At 43.7% G+C, this 16,406-nt stretch overlaps 1 protein-coding gene across 1 annotated transcript in view; it reads right to left on the bottom strand.

The window, feature by feature from the left end:
• The window catches only part of CNTNAP2 (contactin associated protein-like 2), a 1,403,431-nt gene that overhangs the window by 268,978 nt on the left and 1,118,047 nt on the right, over positions 1-16,406 (bottom strand). Inside the window, exon 16 of the mRNA XM_019535795.1 lies at positions 15,669-15,796. Within this exon, the coding sequence (XP_019391340.1) occupies positions 15,669-15,796 (128 nt within the window). The remainder of the gene's footprint in view (positions 1-15,668; positions 15,797-16,406) is intronic.

The following is a 16,406-nucleotide window of genomic DNA, read 5'->3' as shown; positions in this document are numbered from 1 at the left end:
AAACTTTCTAAAAATCTATAGTATTAGTTTTGTATCTGGAGGTTATAAAATAGCACACCTTGAAATGGTTATTGATTGCCTGGATCACCTACAAACACAGGTTATTTTCTAGGGCAGAATGCATTCAGATTCTCAAACAGGTAAGACCCATCCACCTGTTTTTGCAATCTAGATCTTAGTTTCAAAATTTACCCAGAAGTTGCTACTTTTCACTTCATAATACTCAAGGGCACTCAACTGAGACACTGTTGTGTGCAACCTAGCATTTTAAGGCACCTTACTTTTATTTGAACATCTTTTGTACAAATAGAAGTCCAAGCAAACAAATCAATAATTAGGGAATGTTTTTTGCCTGTATTTCCTGTCTGGCAGAATTCAAAAGTTCCTGCAGAGACATTTCAATTTTGTTGAAATTTCATTTAAAAATTGGGAAAATGTTTAAGGTCAAAAAGGAACATTTTGAAGTTGCTGGAACAAACTGTTTTGGTTTTCTATTTGAAGAGTTACTCTAATTTAGAAGCATATTTTATACTATAAAATATTAAATAAAACCTGCATACTTCCACGTTTGCTCTCCTGGTAGAGAAGCCTACACAAATCTACGTGTACAGACATTTTAATACTGAGGCCATGACAAGTGGACAGCTTGCAGTGCTGAAACTGTAGCTTGGGAGGGGAAGAAGGGGGCTGTACATACATCTCAGTGTACTCTGCAGACTTCCTTAGTCTATCTGGTTACAGATGGGACCGGTGCATAGGGTGGCCTTGATTAGCTTACCCATAGATCAGCCTGTCCTCCTTGGAAGCATAATGTGGGGACTGTTAAGGGGGCATGTCCTTTTCTCTGCTGGAACATAGTTCTCCAAAATCCCTCCTCCTGACCGGGGAGACATAAGTACATGCACACAAACTAGGAAAACAACAGAAGTATTTACAGCTTTAGATTACAATTTGTGAAATGGAGTAACTAAAGTTTGGGTCTGTGAGATCCATAATTAGGAAACAGGAATTTCTAAATGGAAGCAGCTTGAATTTCAAGCTAGCTCTAGTCACAGAACGTCAACTCCCACTGGAGTCAGAAAAAAGAGCTTCATGCTTTTGAAAACCACGCTACAATTATGTGCCCAATTATGGTTTAAGAAGTCTAACTGTAAATGCCTATATTTGAAAATGTTGGTTTTCCTTTAACATTGCCCTGATGTTTTCATGTGAAACACTTTTTCACTTCTAATGAGCTAAAAGATAAATTATTATATTATTGTAATACTTGCTAAGATGCAATAGATTCTTGACATCCACTAATAAAATTCAGCCTCTTCTACTCAGATGCTGTTTTATTTTACCATTACCTATTATTAGGGACCTCCTGAAATTGTGATTCTGCATTTTTTACAGAAAACATGTAATCCAGCATTTTCCATGAAAAATGGTGGGCGCCATGATTTTGGCAGACTTGCTATGGGAAAAAAAACCTCACTGGCAAGCAGAGAAAAGGACAGGAAGCCCTACAGTCTTGAAGCACATGGGGGAGAGAAGGGAGAGAGGGAGCAAATGAGAGGCTGAACCTCTCACGTGTCTCAGTACAAATGCCAGTCTGGAACTAGTCAGGGAAGTTACAGGGTTTTGAGACTATCTTTTAACCAGCCAGGGGCATGCTGCTGCAGCATGCTTTTGGCTGATGAAGATTGATATTTTCCAAGAGGTTGAAATACGGTTCAGCTCTGGACCATGTAAGGCAGTATCCTGCAGAGACCTTGTATGCAGATGGAGACAGACTGTTCTGTACTGCCTGCAGCATGACTCTGGATGTGTCTAGGAAAACCAATATAGATGGACACTTAAGAGCCTGCGCATACATGAAGTGAAAGGCTGCTGCAGAGGCTAAAGATCAGAGCAAAAAAATAAGCAACCATGTCCTCACTCTTTAAAAGGACCATGGAAAGTGGCTTGGCAAGGTAAGGCATTTTCCCTCGTGGAGGCTTTCATGGTGGTGAACATCCTGTTGGAGAAACTTGATCACCCAAAGTTAAGGGACTACCTGAACAAAAACATGCAAAATGCTGACAGTTTTCCATGTGCAAATAAGCTTTGCCAAAACTGTCTCCCTGGAGTGATTGTTTCACATGCACAATCCACAAAGTCTGCACTGGCAGTGTATGAATACTTCTCCATTGAGGCTGATTATGCCACCAACCCTCAAGATAACTGTACTGCACATTTTATTTGTACCTGGAAGCTAGACAGACTGGAATCTGCCTATTTTTCAAACAAAGCTGCTCCACCTCACATCTATCAATTTTTCTACCATGGCTCAGGCTGTAGTGAAGGCAGTTGTCAACTATGGCTTAAAATTTAACAAGATCTCAGCATTTCTGAGACAGTACATATTCAAGGCTTTCTCTGATGTGCTGCAAGGAATGCTGCCTAATGTGGTTCATGTCATCTACAATGCACACATTCTGTTTTTAGTAAGTGACATCTGGCACATGCAGTTCCCTGAGATGGATAGGCTGGTGTCCTTTAAGAAAGCCTTCAAGCATGTCCAAGCCATAAGCTCTGGTATAGGGAGCCCCTCACCAGTCAAAGTAAGGACTCACATACGACTGTGGTGCTGCCACCAGAGCCTGTGCTTACAGTGGGGAATTCATGGTTCAATGTGGTCTGTTACTCTGCCAAGCATATGTAGTACTACCAGCAGTTTGTAAGGAGCTGGAAATCACACCCAACACACTATGTATGCTTTAGCTTTGTGATCTTCTGGAACAGGGAGACATTCAAAATCAAGTAAAGTTTGTGGTGGAAAATGTTACCTGGTTTACAGAGCTTCTAACATGGTTTGAAGGCTGGCAGGCTACGATCCACCACACACACAACAACCTGGTGGATTTGATAAGTTGGGTCAAAGACTTGGCATCACAAGAGCTGTCAAGATATCAGTGTGAAAACAGGCAGTAGCAGTGAAATTGAACCAGCATTACAGATGTGACCCACCACTGTCACTGCAGTTCAGATAACCAGCTACCTCCTTCCTTAAGTGCTGTTCGCATTTTGGTCCACAACCAGGTGCCTGTTCTGACTTGTGACCCTCAGCTACTAAAATCAATCCCTAGATGGCAGAAAGAGTATGACAAGGAACATGTGGCTTATGTGAACATTGACAAAGAGTGCCTGTGTTTTGGGATTTTGATTGTGACCAGTTTCCACATCTGTATGCCCTGTCTAAATGCTGCCTTGCCATTCCACTGAACTCAGTGGACACTGAGCATGCTATCTCAGTGTACAGACAAGTGTGCACCCTGCAGAGACAGAGAACATCAGCAACAACTGCTGCTGGATGCTGCATACTAGTATTTAACAGCTAGCATGAATTGCCTGTCTCAAGCTTAGCATTGAGTAAACTTTTTATAATGTCATTTAATAAAGTATAGTGATGATATTCGTTACAATTCGTGTTTTATATAGCTTAAATTTCGTAAGACATTTCAATTTAGGGTTTAATTTAGTGCTTAGATTGCTTAATAATGTTTCCATTAATGGCTTCTGTGGGCCTAATCAACTATTAACGGTAATTAAGATGCCGTTTTGGGCCATCTGCCAATCTGCAGAGAGGGGTGGACTGCTGGGGCCCCTTGGCCAATCAGATGCATGGGGGGTCGTGCTGCTGCAATAAACCCATAAAAATGGTGGCTGGTCCTGCAATCTGCCTGCTAAATTGGCTGCCTGCTTCTTTGATTTGGCTAGGTCCCTACCTATTATAAAATGTTGCTTAGCTGGGAAACCTAACAAGGTAACATTGTAATCTACAGTGACATCCAGCTGGCCAGATTAGTCAACACAATGCATATCATGTTAAAGACATTACTTAGATGGACTCTGGGATCCAAGCAAATGATATGTTATAAGTAGATAGAGATGAGAAAGGAGTGACAATATAGCTAACAGATCACTTGGCAGCTCTGGTTTGATTAAATGAGGCTTCCTTTTATGAATTTATATTCATGGTAGGTAAATTTGTTTGGGAGATTTTCCTGGGATACAAAAGTATTGTGCACAATGCCAAGTTAAGCATACAATGCTACATCATGAAATAGAACTGGTAAACTTAATATGGTAGGAGGGAAGAAGAGGGATGGGGTTCCATTTAAAAATGGTTGATAAAAACAGGAACAGATTTACTGTTCCTGGGAAGACTTAAGTTTAATGAACCTCTGTAGAGCTAATAAATGCCTCTCCCATCTGAGAAATGATGAAAACGGACTTAGCGTGAACTTATGAATCAGTGAGCTTATTTTATATGATGGCTAATGGGGAAGCTTGTTACAAAGCTCGGTTATTGATCTGTACATATCAGGTACTGTATCTAAGGAATACAAATACATAGCTGGCCCAGGAAACAGCATTGTGAGGATCTGTCCTCTTTTTTGATGTCTAGAAAGAGTGATTATAGTGCAAACCAAGTGTCAGAATAAAACTCAAGTATCCAAAACCCATAAACTATTTATTAGGCCAACAATATTAAAATCTTCCAAAAGGAAATGCAAGATTAAAACAAAATGAGTAATATTCTGCAATGAAAGAAACAAAATATTAAAGCATGACAGGAATAATGAAGAAGTACAGTAAAAATCAATGAATAAAAGAACTCATGGTATGTTTCCCTAGAGAACACAAGGACTCAATGAACTGATGTAGGAGCAAGGTTCTAATTAGTTCCCGAATTTCTATAATCTGTCAAGGAGACTTTTTGTCCCATCATTGTGAATTCCACATTAAACAGTGCAGCTGTTGGACTTCATGGACTCTTAAATGGAGACAGCTGCAGTAAGTACTCCTTCCTCCCCATTTCAAAATGATGGAATAAGCACCCAAGGTGAGCCATGGCTCAGAAATCAAAAAGACTCACAAAGAGAGTTAAAACCAGACACTAGAAGAAATGAAAAATATAAATCTGAAATGTGAAAAAACCACCATGCCTTAAATTCTCTCCTCCCTTTTCACAGAAACAGTACAAAAGGGAAGAGGACTCAGGGAAAAAAATCTGGAAGTGGGGTAGTGATTCTTTTCCCCTCAGGGCCAGAAGTAGAGAAAGCTTCATGAAATCATAATCCTTTGATTGTCTACTTATTCTCCAAATCCCTGGAAAAAGCTATCCTTGGCAATCTTATTAATATGCAAATCCCCAGCTGCTAAAGGTGTCCTCAGAGGGGTGCTGATTAGAGATGCTGTCTTAAATGGTGCCAAAGATCACAAAACTAATTAGTGTAGACATCTTTGTAAACTGTACCACAGATAGCCCAAAACCTTGTATCCAAACTGTCCATTTTTAGTTTTTAAGCTAATCTTAGCTTCATGCCTACATTTTGTGGCCCATATATTCAGGTGGAGTCTCCTTCCCATTGCAAAGCCAAATGAAATCCACCATGGTACCTTCCTGAAAACACAGAACTTGCCAAATGCCAAATTTGATTTGAAGATAGGGCTTGGTATGATCATAGGATCAATGGAAAGTAGAGCTGGCAGGGACTTCAAGAATTCATCTTGGCAGGATCATCCCTGACTAAGCAATCCCAGTTAAAAGTCAGTCTAACTTGAGGGAGTATGGGGGAGGTGAGGTGGGGGAACACAGCCCATGGACCAGATCCAGAGAGCCAACTGATTTTATCCAAACCATGGGTGGACAGCATGGGCAGCAGCACTGTGTGGCAGGCACTGGGTGAGCTATGCTCAGACCACACCTCTGCTGATGAGCAGCATGAGCAGCAGCTCCAGCTCTGGCCTCTGCTGGTGCCACAGGGGACACTGGGCAGAAGAAACCCTGCCCACCTGCCCACCCAGCAATGCATGGTGGCCTGGGAGATGGAGTCTGGCCTGCCCATGGCCTGTAGGTCAGGATCTATCTCCCAGGTGCCACAGGGGATGATGGGTAGAAGCAGTCTTGCCCACCTGGCATCATGTGATACCAGCTGAGGCCAGAGCTGCTGCTGCTGCCTGCGCCACCTTCCAGGAGAGGCAGGGGCCTGAGCATGGCTCAACCAGGGCCTGCTGTATGGTGCTAGGTGGGCGAGTGAGGTTCTTTCCGTCCAGCTTCCCCACTAGTGCCTGGGAGATGGGGTCCAGCCCCACAGGCCCTGGGTGAGCCACACAGTCCCCGGTCTCTGCTGGCAGGTGGTGCCTGAGGAGTGAGGGGGCTGCGGGTGCTCGACCACCTGGGTGACAGCGACCATTGCCTGCTGGAATTCACCATCCAGCGCAAGGTGGCAAAGGCCTACAGCAAGGCAGCAGCCCTGGAATCCAGGAAGGCGGACTTCAATGAGGTAAGGAGAATAGTCAGGGAGGCACTGAAGTCCTGGAGGGGAGGGGAGTCGGGTGTACAAGAAGAGTGGTCATTCCTTAAAGAGACGATCCTCCAAGCCCAAAGGGAGGTAATCCCAACATGGATCAAAGGGGGCAGGAGGGTGAAAAAGCCCCCGTGGCTCACCAGAAGCATACGGGAATGTCTCCTAGTTAAAATGGAGGTGTACACCCAAAGCAAGGGAGGGGCCATCGCAAGGGAGGACTATACCTTGGTTGCTTGGGGCTGCAGGCGGGCAGTCAGGAAGGCCAAGGTGGAGATGGAACTGGGACTAGCTACCCAGATCAAGGACAACAAGTCCTTTTTTGAATATATAGGGAGTAAAAAGAAGGTACTGGGTAACATGGGGCCTCTGCAAGACACGATAGGAAATCTAGTCATCACATCAGACAACAAAGCTAACCTATTTAGCAGTTTCTTTGCCTCTATTTTCCTGAGCAGGGACTGGATCTGCCCCCCCACCACGGGACCCCTGCAGGCTCCAGGGGAGGTGCACCCAGGCCTAGGGTCAGTGAGGATCTAGTCAGGGAACTTCTGGAGGGACTGGATGTGTTTAAGTTAGCTGGTCCTGATGATCTCCACCCCACAGTGCTGAGGGAATTAGCTGAGGCCATTGCAGGACCCCTGGCACAGCTTTATGAGCATTCATGATGCTCTGGTGTGGTGCCAGGGAACTGCAAAAGGGCCAATGAGATGCCCATTTTCAAAAAAGGGGGGAAGGAGGACCCAGGAAACTACAGGCCTGTTAGTCTCACCTTGATCCTGGGTAAGCTTTTTGAGAGAATTATTATGGCACTTGTCCATGAGGGGCCAGCAGGGGAGATTATGCTTAGGGGCAACCAACATGGGTTCATTAGAGGCAGGTCCTGTCAGACCAACCTGGTGGCCTTCTATGACCAGGTCACAAAATCCTTAGATACAGGGGTAGCAGTGGACATAGTCTTTCTGGACTTTTGGAAGGCCTTTGATACTGTCTCTCATCCCATTCTTATTAAAAAACTAGGGGACTGTGGCGTTGACACCTACACAATCAAATGGGTCACTGGCTGGAGGGCTGCACCCAGAGAGTGGTGGTGGATGGGTCATTTTCAACCTGGAGGGATGTGGGCAGTGGAGTTCCGCAGAGCTCGGTCCTTGGGCCCGCACTGTTCAACATCTTCATCAGTGACTTGGATGAAGGGGTAGAAAGCAACCTGTTCAAATTTGCAGATGACACTAAGATATGGTGGGGAATGTGGGCACGCTAGAAGGCAGGAAAAGGCTGCAATCAGACCTAGCCAGGTTACAGGGGTGGGAGGATGAGAACAGAATGGGGTTTCAACACTGACAAGTGCAAGGTGCTGCACGTGGGGAGGAAGAACCAGCAGCATAACTACAGGCTGGGGAACTCCCTTCTCGTCAGTGCAGGGGCAGAAAAGGAACTTGGAGTCACTATTGATGCCAAAATGAACATGGGCCGACAGTGTGAGGACACGGTCAAGAAGGTCAACCATATCTTGTCATGCATCCACAGGTGCATCTCAAGCAGGTCCAAGAAGGTGATCCTCCCCCTCTATGCATCACTGGTCAGGCTCAAGTTGGAGTACTGCATCCTGTTCTGTGCACCGCACTTCAGGAGGGATGTGGACAACATGGAGAGGGTTCAGAGGAGGGCCACACACATGATCAGGGGGCAGCAGGGAAGGCCCTAAGAGGAGAGGCTAAGGGACCTGAATCTGTTCATCCTCCACAAGAGAAGGCTGAGGGGGGATCTAATGGCCATTTACAAACTAGTCAGAGGGGACCAGCAGGTGTTGGGGAAGTCCCTGTTCCCCCGAGCACTACCAAGACTGACTAGAAATAACTGTCACAAGGTGGCAGAAAGTAGATTCAGACTAGACATCAGGAGGCACTTCTTCACTGTCAGGGCAGCTAGGATCTGGAACCAACTTCCAAGCAAAGTGGTGCTGGCTCCTACCCTGGGGGTCTTTAAGAGGAAGCTAGACGAACACCTTGCTGAGGTCATTTGACCGCAGTACTTTTCCTGCTATGGCAGGGGGTCAGACTTGATGATCTGCTCAGGTTCCTTCTGACCCTACTAACTATGAAACTATGATTGGAGCCAGAGGATTGAATCTCCCAGGTGCTACAGGGAATGCTAGGCAGAAGCAGTCATGCCCACCCAGCACTGTGTGGCAGTCCCCAGGTGAGTTGTGCTCAGGTCCTGGTGGCTCCAGTTTTGGCCACTGTGTAGTGCTGTGTGAGTGGGCAGGCTGGGCTGCTTCCCCCAGTAGCTGCCAGGGCCTGAGTGTGGCAGCCCCTGCCTGCAGTGGTTAGAGCCTGGCCATGGGTCTCCATGCTGTCTTGTCCTGCCCCACCACCAGGACTCCTGGGAACTACAGGGTCTGGGGGAGAGTGTGCATGCATGTGCCAGGAGCCCTGATGGTGGGGGAACACAGCCTGGAAGTCTAGAGCCAGGCTACATCCCTCCTGCCCCTGTGGACACAGCCTGCAGGTGCCAGCTCCGGGTTCTCGGTGGGGTTGGAGAGGGAGTGAGCTTGGGAAGTGTGTGTGTGTGTGTGTGTGTATGCACACACACATGTGCATGGCTTTCAACAGCTTACCAAAACTTGTTAAGCAGCTGTTCAGCCCAAATAATTGCCCATCTCAGGTGTAACCAGATTTTGATAACTTCTGGGGATGAAGATTCCAAAACTTCTCTAAGTAGTTTGTTCCATTGCCTGACTACCCTCATAGTCAGAAAATTCTTCTAAATCTCCAATCTAAATTTCTTCTATTGCAGTTTGAAATCATTGCTCCAAATTCTGCCCACACACCCAAAGAAGAAAGTCTTTCTCCATTTTTTTTTTTATAATCAACCACCCTTCAGGATCAAATCTCTCCTCAGTCTTCTTTTCTCTAGACTTCACCTAGTTCTTTCATACTTACCTTATAGGTCATGTTTCCCAGGCCTCTAATAATTTTTGTCACTTTCTGCTGTGGTTCTACTCTACCCTTCTTTCTGTTTCTGGTGAAGTGCACAATGCCTTCGAGAAAGAAACTCACACTGCGTAAATTCTCTCAAAAAAACCCCATTGTTAGTTAATCACAATTTAAAACAAGCCCTCATGACTGGGGAATGCAAAGATTACAATGGAAATTGCTTCCTCCTCTCCCAGGTCTGTATTAAATACCAGAACACAAAACACCTACTGGGGTGACCAAGGAATAACACTTGATGACCCCTCCCAGTCCTGGCTTGAAGTTTGGATGTGATATCATGTATTTACTCAAATAGATGACCTGATTATAAGATGATCAATAATTAGATTCTATATATGGAAATTTTATAAATGTGTTATAATTCCAGGTACAGAGTCTAATTATTTTGAGGTGTGTCTTGAATTTGTCCCCCTTCCAGTTTTATAGCAGGGAAAATAAATCTTGGGGGTAAGGTAGTACCTTTTGTTCTCTGCTTCCCCTCAATTTTTTCCCCCAGCAGCCCCTTTCCCCTCTCCCTGTTCTCCCTGTTCTCCCTGAGCACTTGGAAGTGAGGAGGAAATTTAAAAACAATGACCCTGAAATTAAACATAGCTGTAGCAATTTGCATGTAGTACCCATGCACTCTGTTCAACCAGAGTTGATGCATATTTCCTTTGAACCTGCTACAAGTAACAACACAGGTATTTCATAAACACACTTTTGAGCAGCACTTTGGCACCTACTCATATGTAGCACAAAGTATGCAGGATATTAGTCCAAAGCCAAAGGTTCATGATATATTACATAGTTCATTGGGCTGGGCCTCACTTGAGTCAAAGCATTTCAAGCCATGGTGATCCCACAGCTCAAAACTGCTATGTGTGTGTATTCCAGATACTGTCCCCCCTCCCCCTGCCTCCCAGGATCCATGTGCTAATTACCCCTACTCATGACTGGAACTGGGTGTTCCAAAAATGTATATGCAGATGAGCTGCAGGGCAACTTGGCCTGGATCCACCTCATGGAGGCCAGGATCACATTAACCATATGAGTCAGGCTGAGAGAGGGTGCAACAGAAGGATTTTAGATGAAATGTTTGGGGCCCCATTTCATGATGCATTTAAGGCTGGTGAAGAAACATGAATAATCATTGGAAATGGGAAAGAAAGGCACATCTCAGCTGTGGGAATAAAGAGGAAATCAAAATGTATTCAATGTTGTGGCTCACTATGACTTGAGAGTTGGTGATGAGGGGGGCTGTGTTTAATGAGCACTAAAATATGTCTTATTCAGATGGGGTACACTAAACTATTCTTGTGGTAGGATCCTATCAGTATGTTTGCCCAATGTAACCCATATGTTTTATAGTCATGCTTAGTGTTGGCTGCATTAAATCAGCTTCATCGTTGGTTTCCATTGCTGAACACATACTGCTTTTGGAAGCAGTTTAAGGATAGACAATGTATTGAGATTTTCCTGCATGCAATTATAAGATGAGGAGCCTCCCTCCCTCCATGCTATTGGGGAGAGAAGACCTTCATCATGTATTTGAGTAAATATGGTATTTAGCAAAATTCATATCCTAAGGATGCATCTCTTCCCCTGAAAACTGGATAAATCTACTCTAGCATTTGACTGCCATTTAGAAAACCTAAAACAATACTGAGAAACACTCTTCAATACTAAGCTGACAACAGGAGAGAGAGATCAGATATTTTATCCAAGATATAAGCTCTGCCCTGAGCAAGAGCCACTGGATTTTTGCCACACAGACCAGATGGATAGATATATGAGAGTGTTCAGCAATAGTTGGAGGACTACTGTGAGATTTTACAACAATAAGAAAATTCTTAGAGAAGAGAGGGGAATTTCGTTGACTATTTTTATATTGTAGATTTTTTTTGTGGCTCAGTGACAAATAGGAAGAAATTATTTTGAAACCCATAGATGAATAAATCATGCATGACAAAAGTTTCTAATTTATTTTTTAGCAATGCCAACAACAGTCTCCACTGGACCATGAATCAAGGGACTTGAGCAATGAAATGATCCACAATGTGACCAAGGGCAAATCTGCATTTCAAAGAAGAGCCTCAATCTAGTGACATCTGCTACAAAGGAGGAATTACACTGGACAATGTATGTTTTGCATTCCCAATGTTTCTCACCTTATGCTATAAACCTAAGAATTTAAGACATACAGAAGTGCCGTAGATATGTCACATAGAGGGACTGGGTAAAACTTAACGGGAACACTGGAGAGATTTTGGACTTGGACTGTAATTTTGGCTTGGATCATGAATCAGTAGTGGAAGCTTTGAATAACATTTCCCTTTCGGCATTTTAGTAAACAGCTTCCTAAATAAATTGGTTTGGAATAAGAAAGATATCACCCCAGAAAATCCTTGCCTCTTGCATAATTCCTGGACCATCATGGCTACAACATCACTTTTAACACTATCAACTTGATCCCAGGACAGTTTCTTCAAATTGCTCTTAGAGGCCAGATGAATGTGTGATTATCAGGGACATCCCCCTCAATAACTTGAGACAAAGAAGGAGGAAGAAGAGATAATAAGTGGAGCACTTTGTTCTGTGCCCTTTTATTGGCACCCAGATGCAAGTATGTGCTATGTGTGTTGCTGAGAAGTGTAGGGAGCAAAGAAATGGTGGGAGGGAGGGCTGGGGGGAACTAAAGAATGTGATAGGCCCTAAACATAGACTGCATTCAAGTTTCATGGTATGCTAGGCCCTAACTGAGAACAAAGGCTTAGGAGTAATGTACCCTAACACTTTTCATCTAGATCAAAGATTCTCAGCCAGAGTGCCATAGCATCCTGGGTTGCAAAGAGTCCCTTTCAAGGGTGCTGAGGCACAGGTGCTGTGACCAACTGAAACTGCTCTCATGCCTCATTTTCTAGTAGTTGGGGGGGGGAGGGGAGGTGCTCCTGCCTGCATTAGGTTTATCTGCCCCTTCCTGCTGCAGCCACTTCCCAGTGCCACCCTGCACACAGGCCCCCTGGAAATGTTTCTAAATTCAGAATAGTTATGAAGGTAAAAAAGGTTGAGAACCACTGACCTAGACCGTGCTCTGGGTGGACACCACTGTTAACATTTTGGAATGAGGTGGGGGGGAGTGGGGAGGGGGACTGATTTTTTTTCTTTTCTTTTCTTTTTTTTTGTATGGTTGTTTTCCTCCTGAAGGTCCTGCAGGTACTCTTGGGTTCCTGAAGCATATATAAAATATACTGTTGTAGACTGAAGCATCCCACTGTACCCCAGCCCAAGTGTCCAACCCTTTTGTCTTCCAACTCAATGTGGAGATCAGTTCTGTAGTTTGATCCCTTGCAACTTTCAGGGACAGCTATGCCTGTTTCTACTCTCTCAGGTCAGGCCTGGGTGGAGTGTTAGGGGCATCTATGGAGCACAAGAGAAAGAAAACATTTTGGCATTTTGGGGAGAATGGAAGCTTTGTTTTGATTGGTTCTAACCCCTGGCAAAGTGAAGAGAGAAAGAACCAGCAGCATACCTATAGGCTGGGGAACTCCCTTCTCACCAGCACAGAGGCAGAAAGGGATCTTGAAGTCATTATTGATTTCAAGATGAACTTGGGCTGCCAATGTGAGTATGCAGTCAGTAAGGCCAACTGCACCTTGTTATGCATCCACAGATGCATCACAGGTAGGTCCAAGGAGGTGATCCTCTCCCTCTATGCAACTCTGGTCAGGCCGCAGTTGGAGTACTGCGTCCAGTTCTGGGTGCTGCACTTCAGGAGGGATGTGGACAGCATTGAGAGGGTCCAGAGGAGGGCCACTCACATAGTCAGGGGGCAGCAGGGCAGGCCGTATGAGGAGAGGCCTGTTCAGCCTCCACAAGAGAAGGCTGAGAGGGGATCTGGTGGCCATCTATAAACTTACTGGCGGGGACCAGCGGGGAATGGGAGAGTCTCTGTTCCCCCGAACACTACCCAGAGTAACAAGGAATAACAGCCACAAGTTGATTGAGAGTAGGTTCAGGCTAGACATCAGGAGGTGCTACTTCACAGTCAGGATGGCCAGGATCTGGAACCAGCTTCCAAGGGAAGTGGTGCTGTCTCCTACCTTGAGGGGTTTTCAAAAGGAGGCTAGATAATCACTTAGCTGGGGTCATATGATCCCAGCATTCATTCCTGCCCATGGCAGGGGGTTGGACTTGAAGATCTGCTCAGGTCCCTTCTGACCCTAACAACTATGAAACTATGGAACAGCATCTCTTCACCCTGACCAGGGTATAACAGGAATGGGAACAAAGAAGAATCTTGGAGTCAAGAGGGATGCACAAGATGACAGGATGACATTTCTAGAGCTGTGGCTTGGTCAGGAATTTAAAGTGAGCACACAACTCCTACAATAATAGTATGAGCCTGGATTTTTATTAATGATAAGTAGATGGGATATTCAGTCTATTCAGATGGAAAATTCCTGCTATTGCTTCAAAATAGTATATGGCTATTGAAGACAATACAAAAAATGCTGCAGGATGAGCTTTGTGGAACTATAAATCCTAATAGTTAAATCAAACATGAGATCATATATAATGCAAATTAAGTGTTAGGAATTCATCTGCTTTCCAAATAGCTGTTTAGTCCATGTTCCAATAACCAGTATTATTTGCTATTTGCAAACATTTACTTAGATAGAGTTTTGCTCATTCTAATGTTTTTGGAATGGATATGTGGATTTATATTTGGATATAGATTTGTATTTATAGTAATAATCACATTTGCTATAGGAAGAAGTGTATGTGTGTATGAGAAAGAGTATTTGCTCTTCATTATTTCTTATTCATCATATATAATAGCTGGTTACAAAAATATCAGTTATCTAATCAGGGCTAGAATAACATGGAAATCAAGTGATCATTCAGACATCACAAATAAGAAATAGTGATGGGCTTTAGTGAGCAGTTTGCAAACACCATATTTAATTTGCTTGAACTCATTCATCACAATCATTAACAGAAACCAGAAAGAAAATTAACACAAGCCAGGAAAAAAAAATCACTAAGAGAAAAACAGGCTAGCTGTGTCTAACAGTATCACAGAAAGCAATGGTTGGGGGTTTATAGTACTAGACTGGCTCTGGGTCCTATTCTTGGTTCTGCCAGTGCTCTGATCAGCATAGGCAAGCTGTTTCCCTTTCATTTACATCATTCTCATTATTCCTATCTAACAGATAAGGTAAATAATGATATCCTCTTCCATGAAGTACTTAAGGTGAAGTTACATGCTACACTTTTATATTAAGGGCACTTAAAACATGAGCGTCTGTATTAAAGCTTGTTAAGAGCCCTCTGAGCATCACAAAGTTATGCAACTTCAGGTGAGGGTTTACTCTGCACTGTACTACCTAGTTAGTGTTAGGGCAACTTGAATCTGCTCCACGGAGATAAAATTAACAATTTTCAGGTCTCCCATGTCCCAGGATGCACTGCTTCCAGCCCTTCCCTCCCCCAACCTGGAGCAGGGATACAGACCAGGTGTCCTGGCTCCTAGCCATGTCCATGCTTGCCAGCCCTCTAATGGCAAGTCAGAGCTGTGCAGGCAAGAAATGGTATTAATTCGAAATGTATGGTGTACCTTTAACAATGCTTAACATTCCACGCATTTAGTATAACATGTAACTTCAATGTATAACTTTGAATTACAATGTGTAACTAAGTATAATGTGTAACTTCACCCTTAGAAATCTACACATCAAGTTAGAAAGTGCATATCCACAACTCAATGCTCAGGCTCAGAACCAGGAATGATTACAAAAAAAACCCTGTTGGCTTACATAGTAGCATTGAGATAAGATGATACTTGATAGCAATAATGTCTAACTTTATACAGCTGTGACTTGAGTTTATAGTGAGGTATTTAGCCACAATGCTACTATTTAGAAGTCTATAAACTTAGTTTATGATGATATAAATAGCAATGCTAATGGCCTTAACAGCAACACTCAACAGCATCACAGCTGTTGAGTGCCACTCTCATGCAATTTGTATTACTGTTTATATCAGTAATGTGATGTTTATATCATCACAAACCTAGCTAGGTAGTCAAAGGTACCATATACCATATAAGAAAGATGACCCACATTTTAGATGTAAAGCTAAGCCTTTACAGTGATGTTTTTATGGTTAGAATTTCTCAACACATCTTGGATTCTGCTGGGAAAAGGCTCTTAATAGACTATTTGCCAATATGCAGTGGAAGAGATGACTAACATTTTACCACGTACCAACAGTACTGTGAGATACCCAGAAGCAAGTGAACCCCCCTCCCCCCACACAAAACAAACAAACAAAAAAACCCCAACAACTAACTTACGGTCTCCTTGACAGCGCACAGGACCCACAGTTATTTTAGCTTCAGATCCAGATCGGTCAATATCTCCAACCACTACTTGACTCACGGGTAGATGTTCTTTGTAAGATAAGAGACCAGTGTCTTTTCTCCTGAGTCACATAAAAAAAGAAACAATAATTGTGATATAGGTATAGGGAAATCTTTGTTCACTGTGAAAGTGGCTATTGTACAGTGACTGATGGCTAGAAGAATAAATAGTCCCAGGAAGCAATAATTCAACCAATAATTTGTTACCCTTTAAGGTCTGTCTTAAATCACAGAAGCTTGCTTAAATATCTTATTACAGTATGTACTTTTGTATAACAAATATATTCACTGTGGTGCCTATCTTCAAGAAAGGGAGGAAAGTGGATCCGGCTAACTATAGGCCCATAAGCCTGACTTCTATCCTGGGGAAGATCTTAGAAAAGTTTATTAAAGAGGCCATCCTTAATGGACTGGCCCAGGCCAACATCCTTAGGGATTGCCAGCACGGCTTTGTTGTGGGTAGGTCTTGCTTGACCAATCTCATTAACTTCTATGACCACGTGACCTATCACTTGGACAAGAGAGAAGTGATTGATGTCATATATCTTGACTTCAAAAAAGCCTTTGATCTGGTATCCCATGATCACCTCTTGGTGAAACTGGCGTTTGGTCCACCACGATCTGCTGGCTGGAGAACTGGCTCCATGGTTGGACCCAGATGGTAGTAATTGA

The sequence above is a fragment of the Crocodylus porosus genome, unplaced genomic scaffold (assembly GCF_001723895.1).
Source record: "Crocodylus porosus isolate Cpor-Errol unplaced genomic scaffold, CroPor_comp1, whole genome shotgun sequence".
In the NCBI taxonomy this organism is placed as follows: Eukaryota; Metazoa; Chordata; order Crocodylia; family Crocodylidae; genus Crocodylus; species Crocodylus porosus.
The sequence above is the reverse complement of the archived record's forward strand: the minus strand, read 5'-3'. Positions and strand labels throughout refer to the sequence as shown.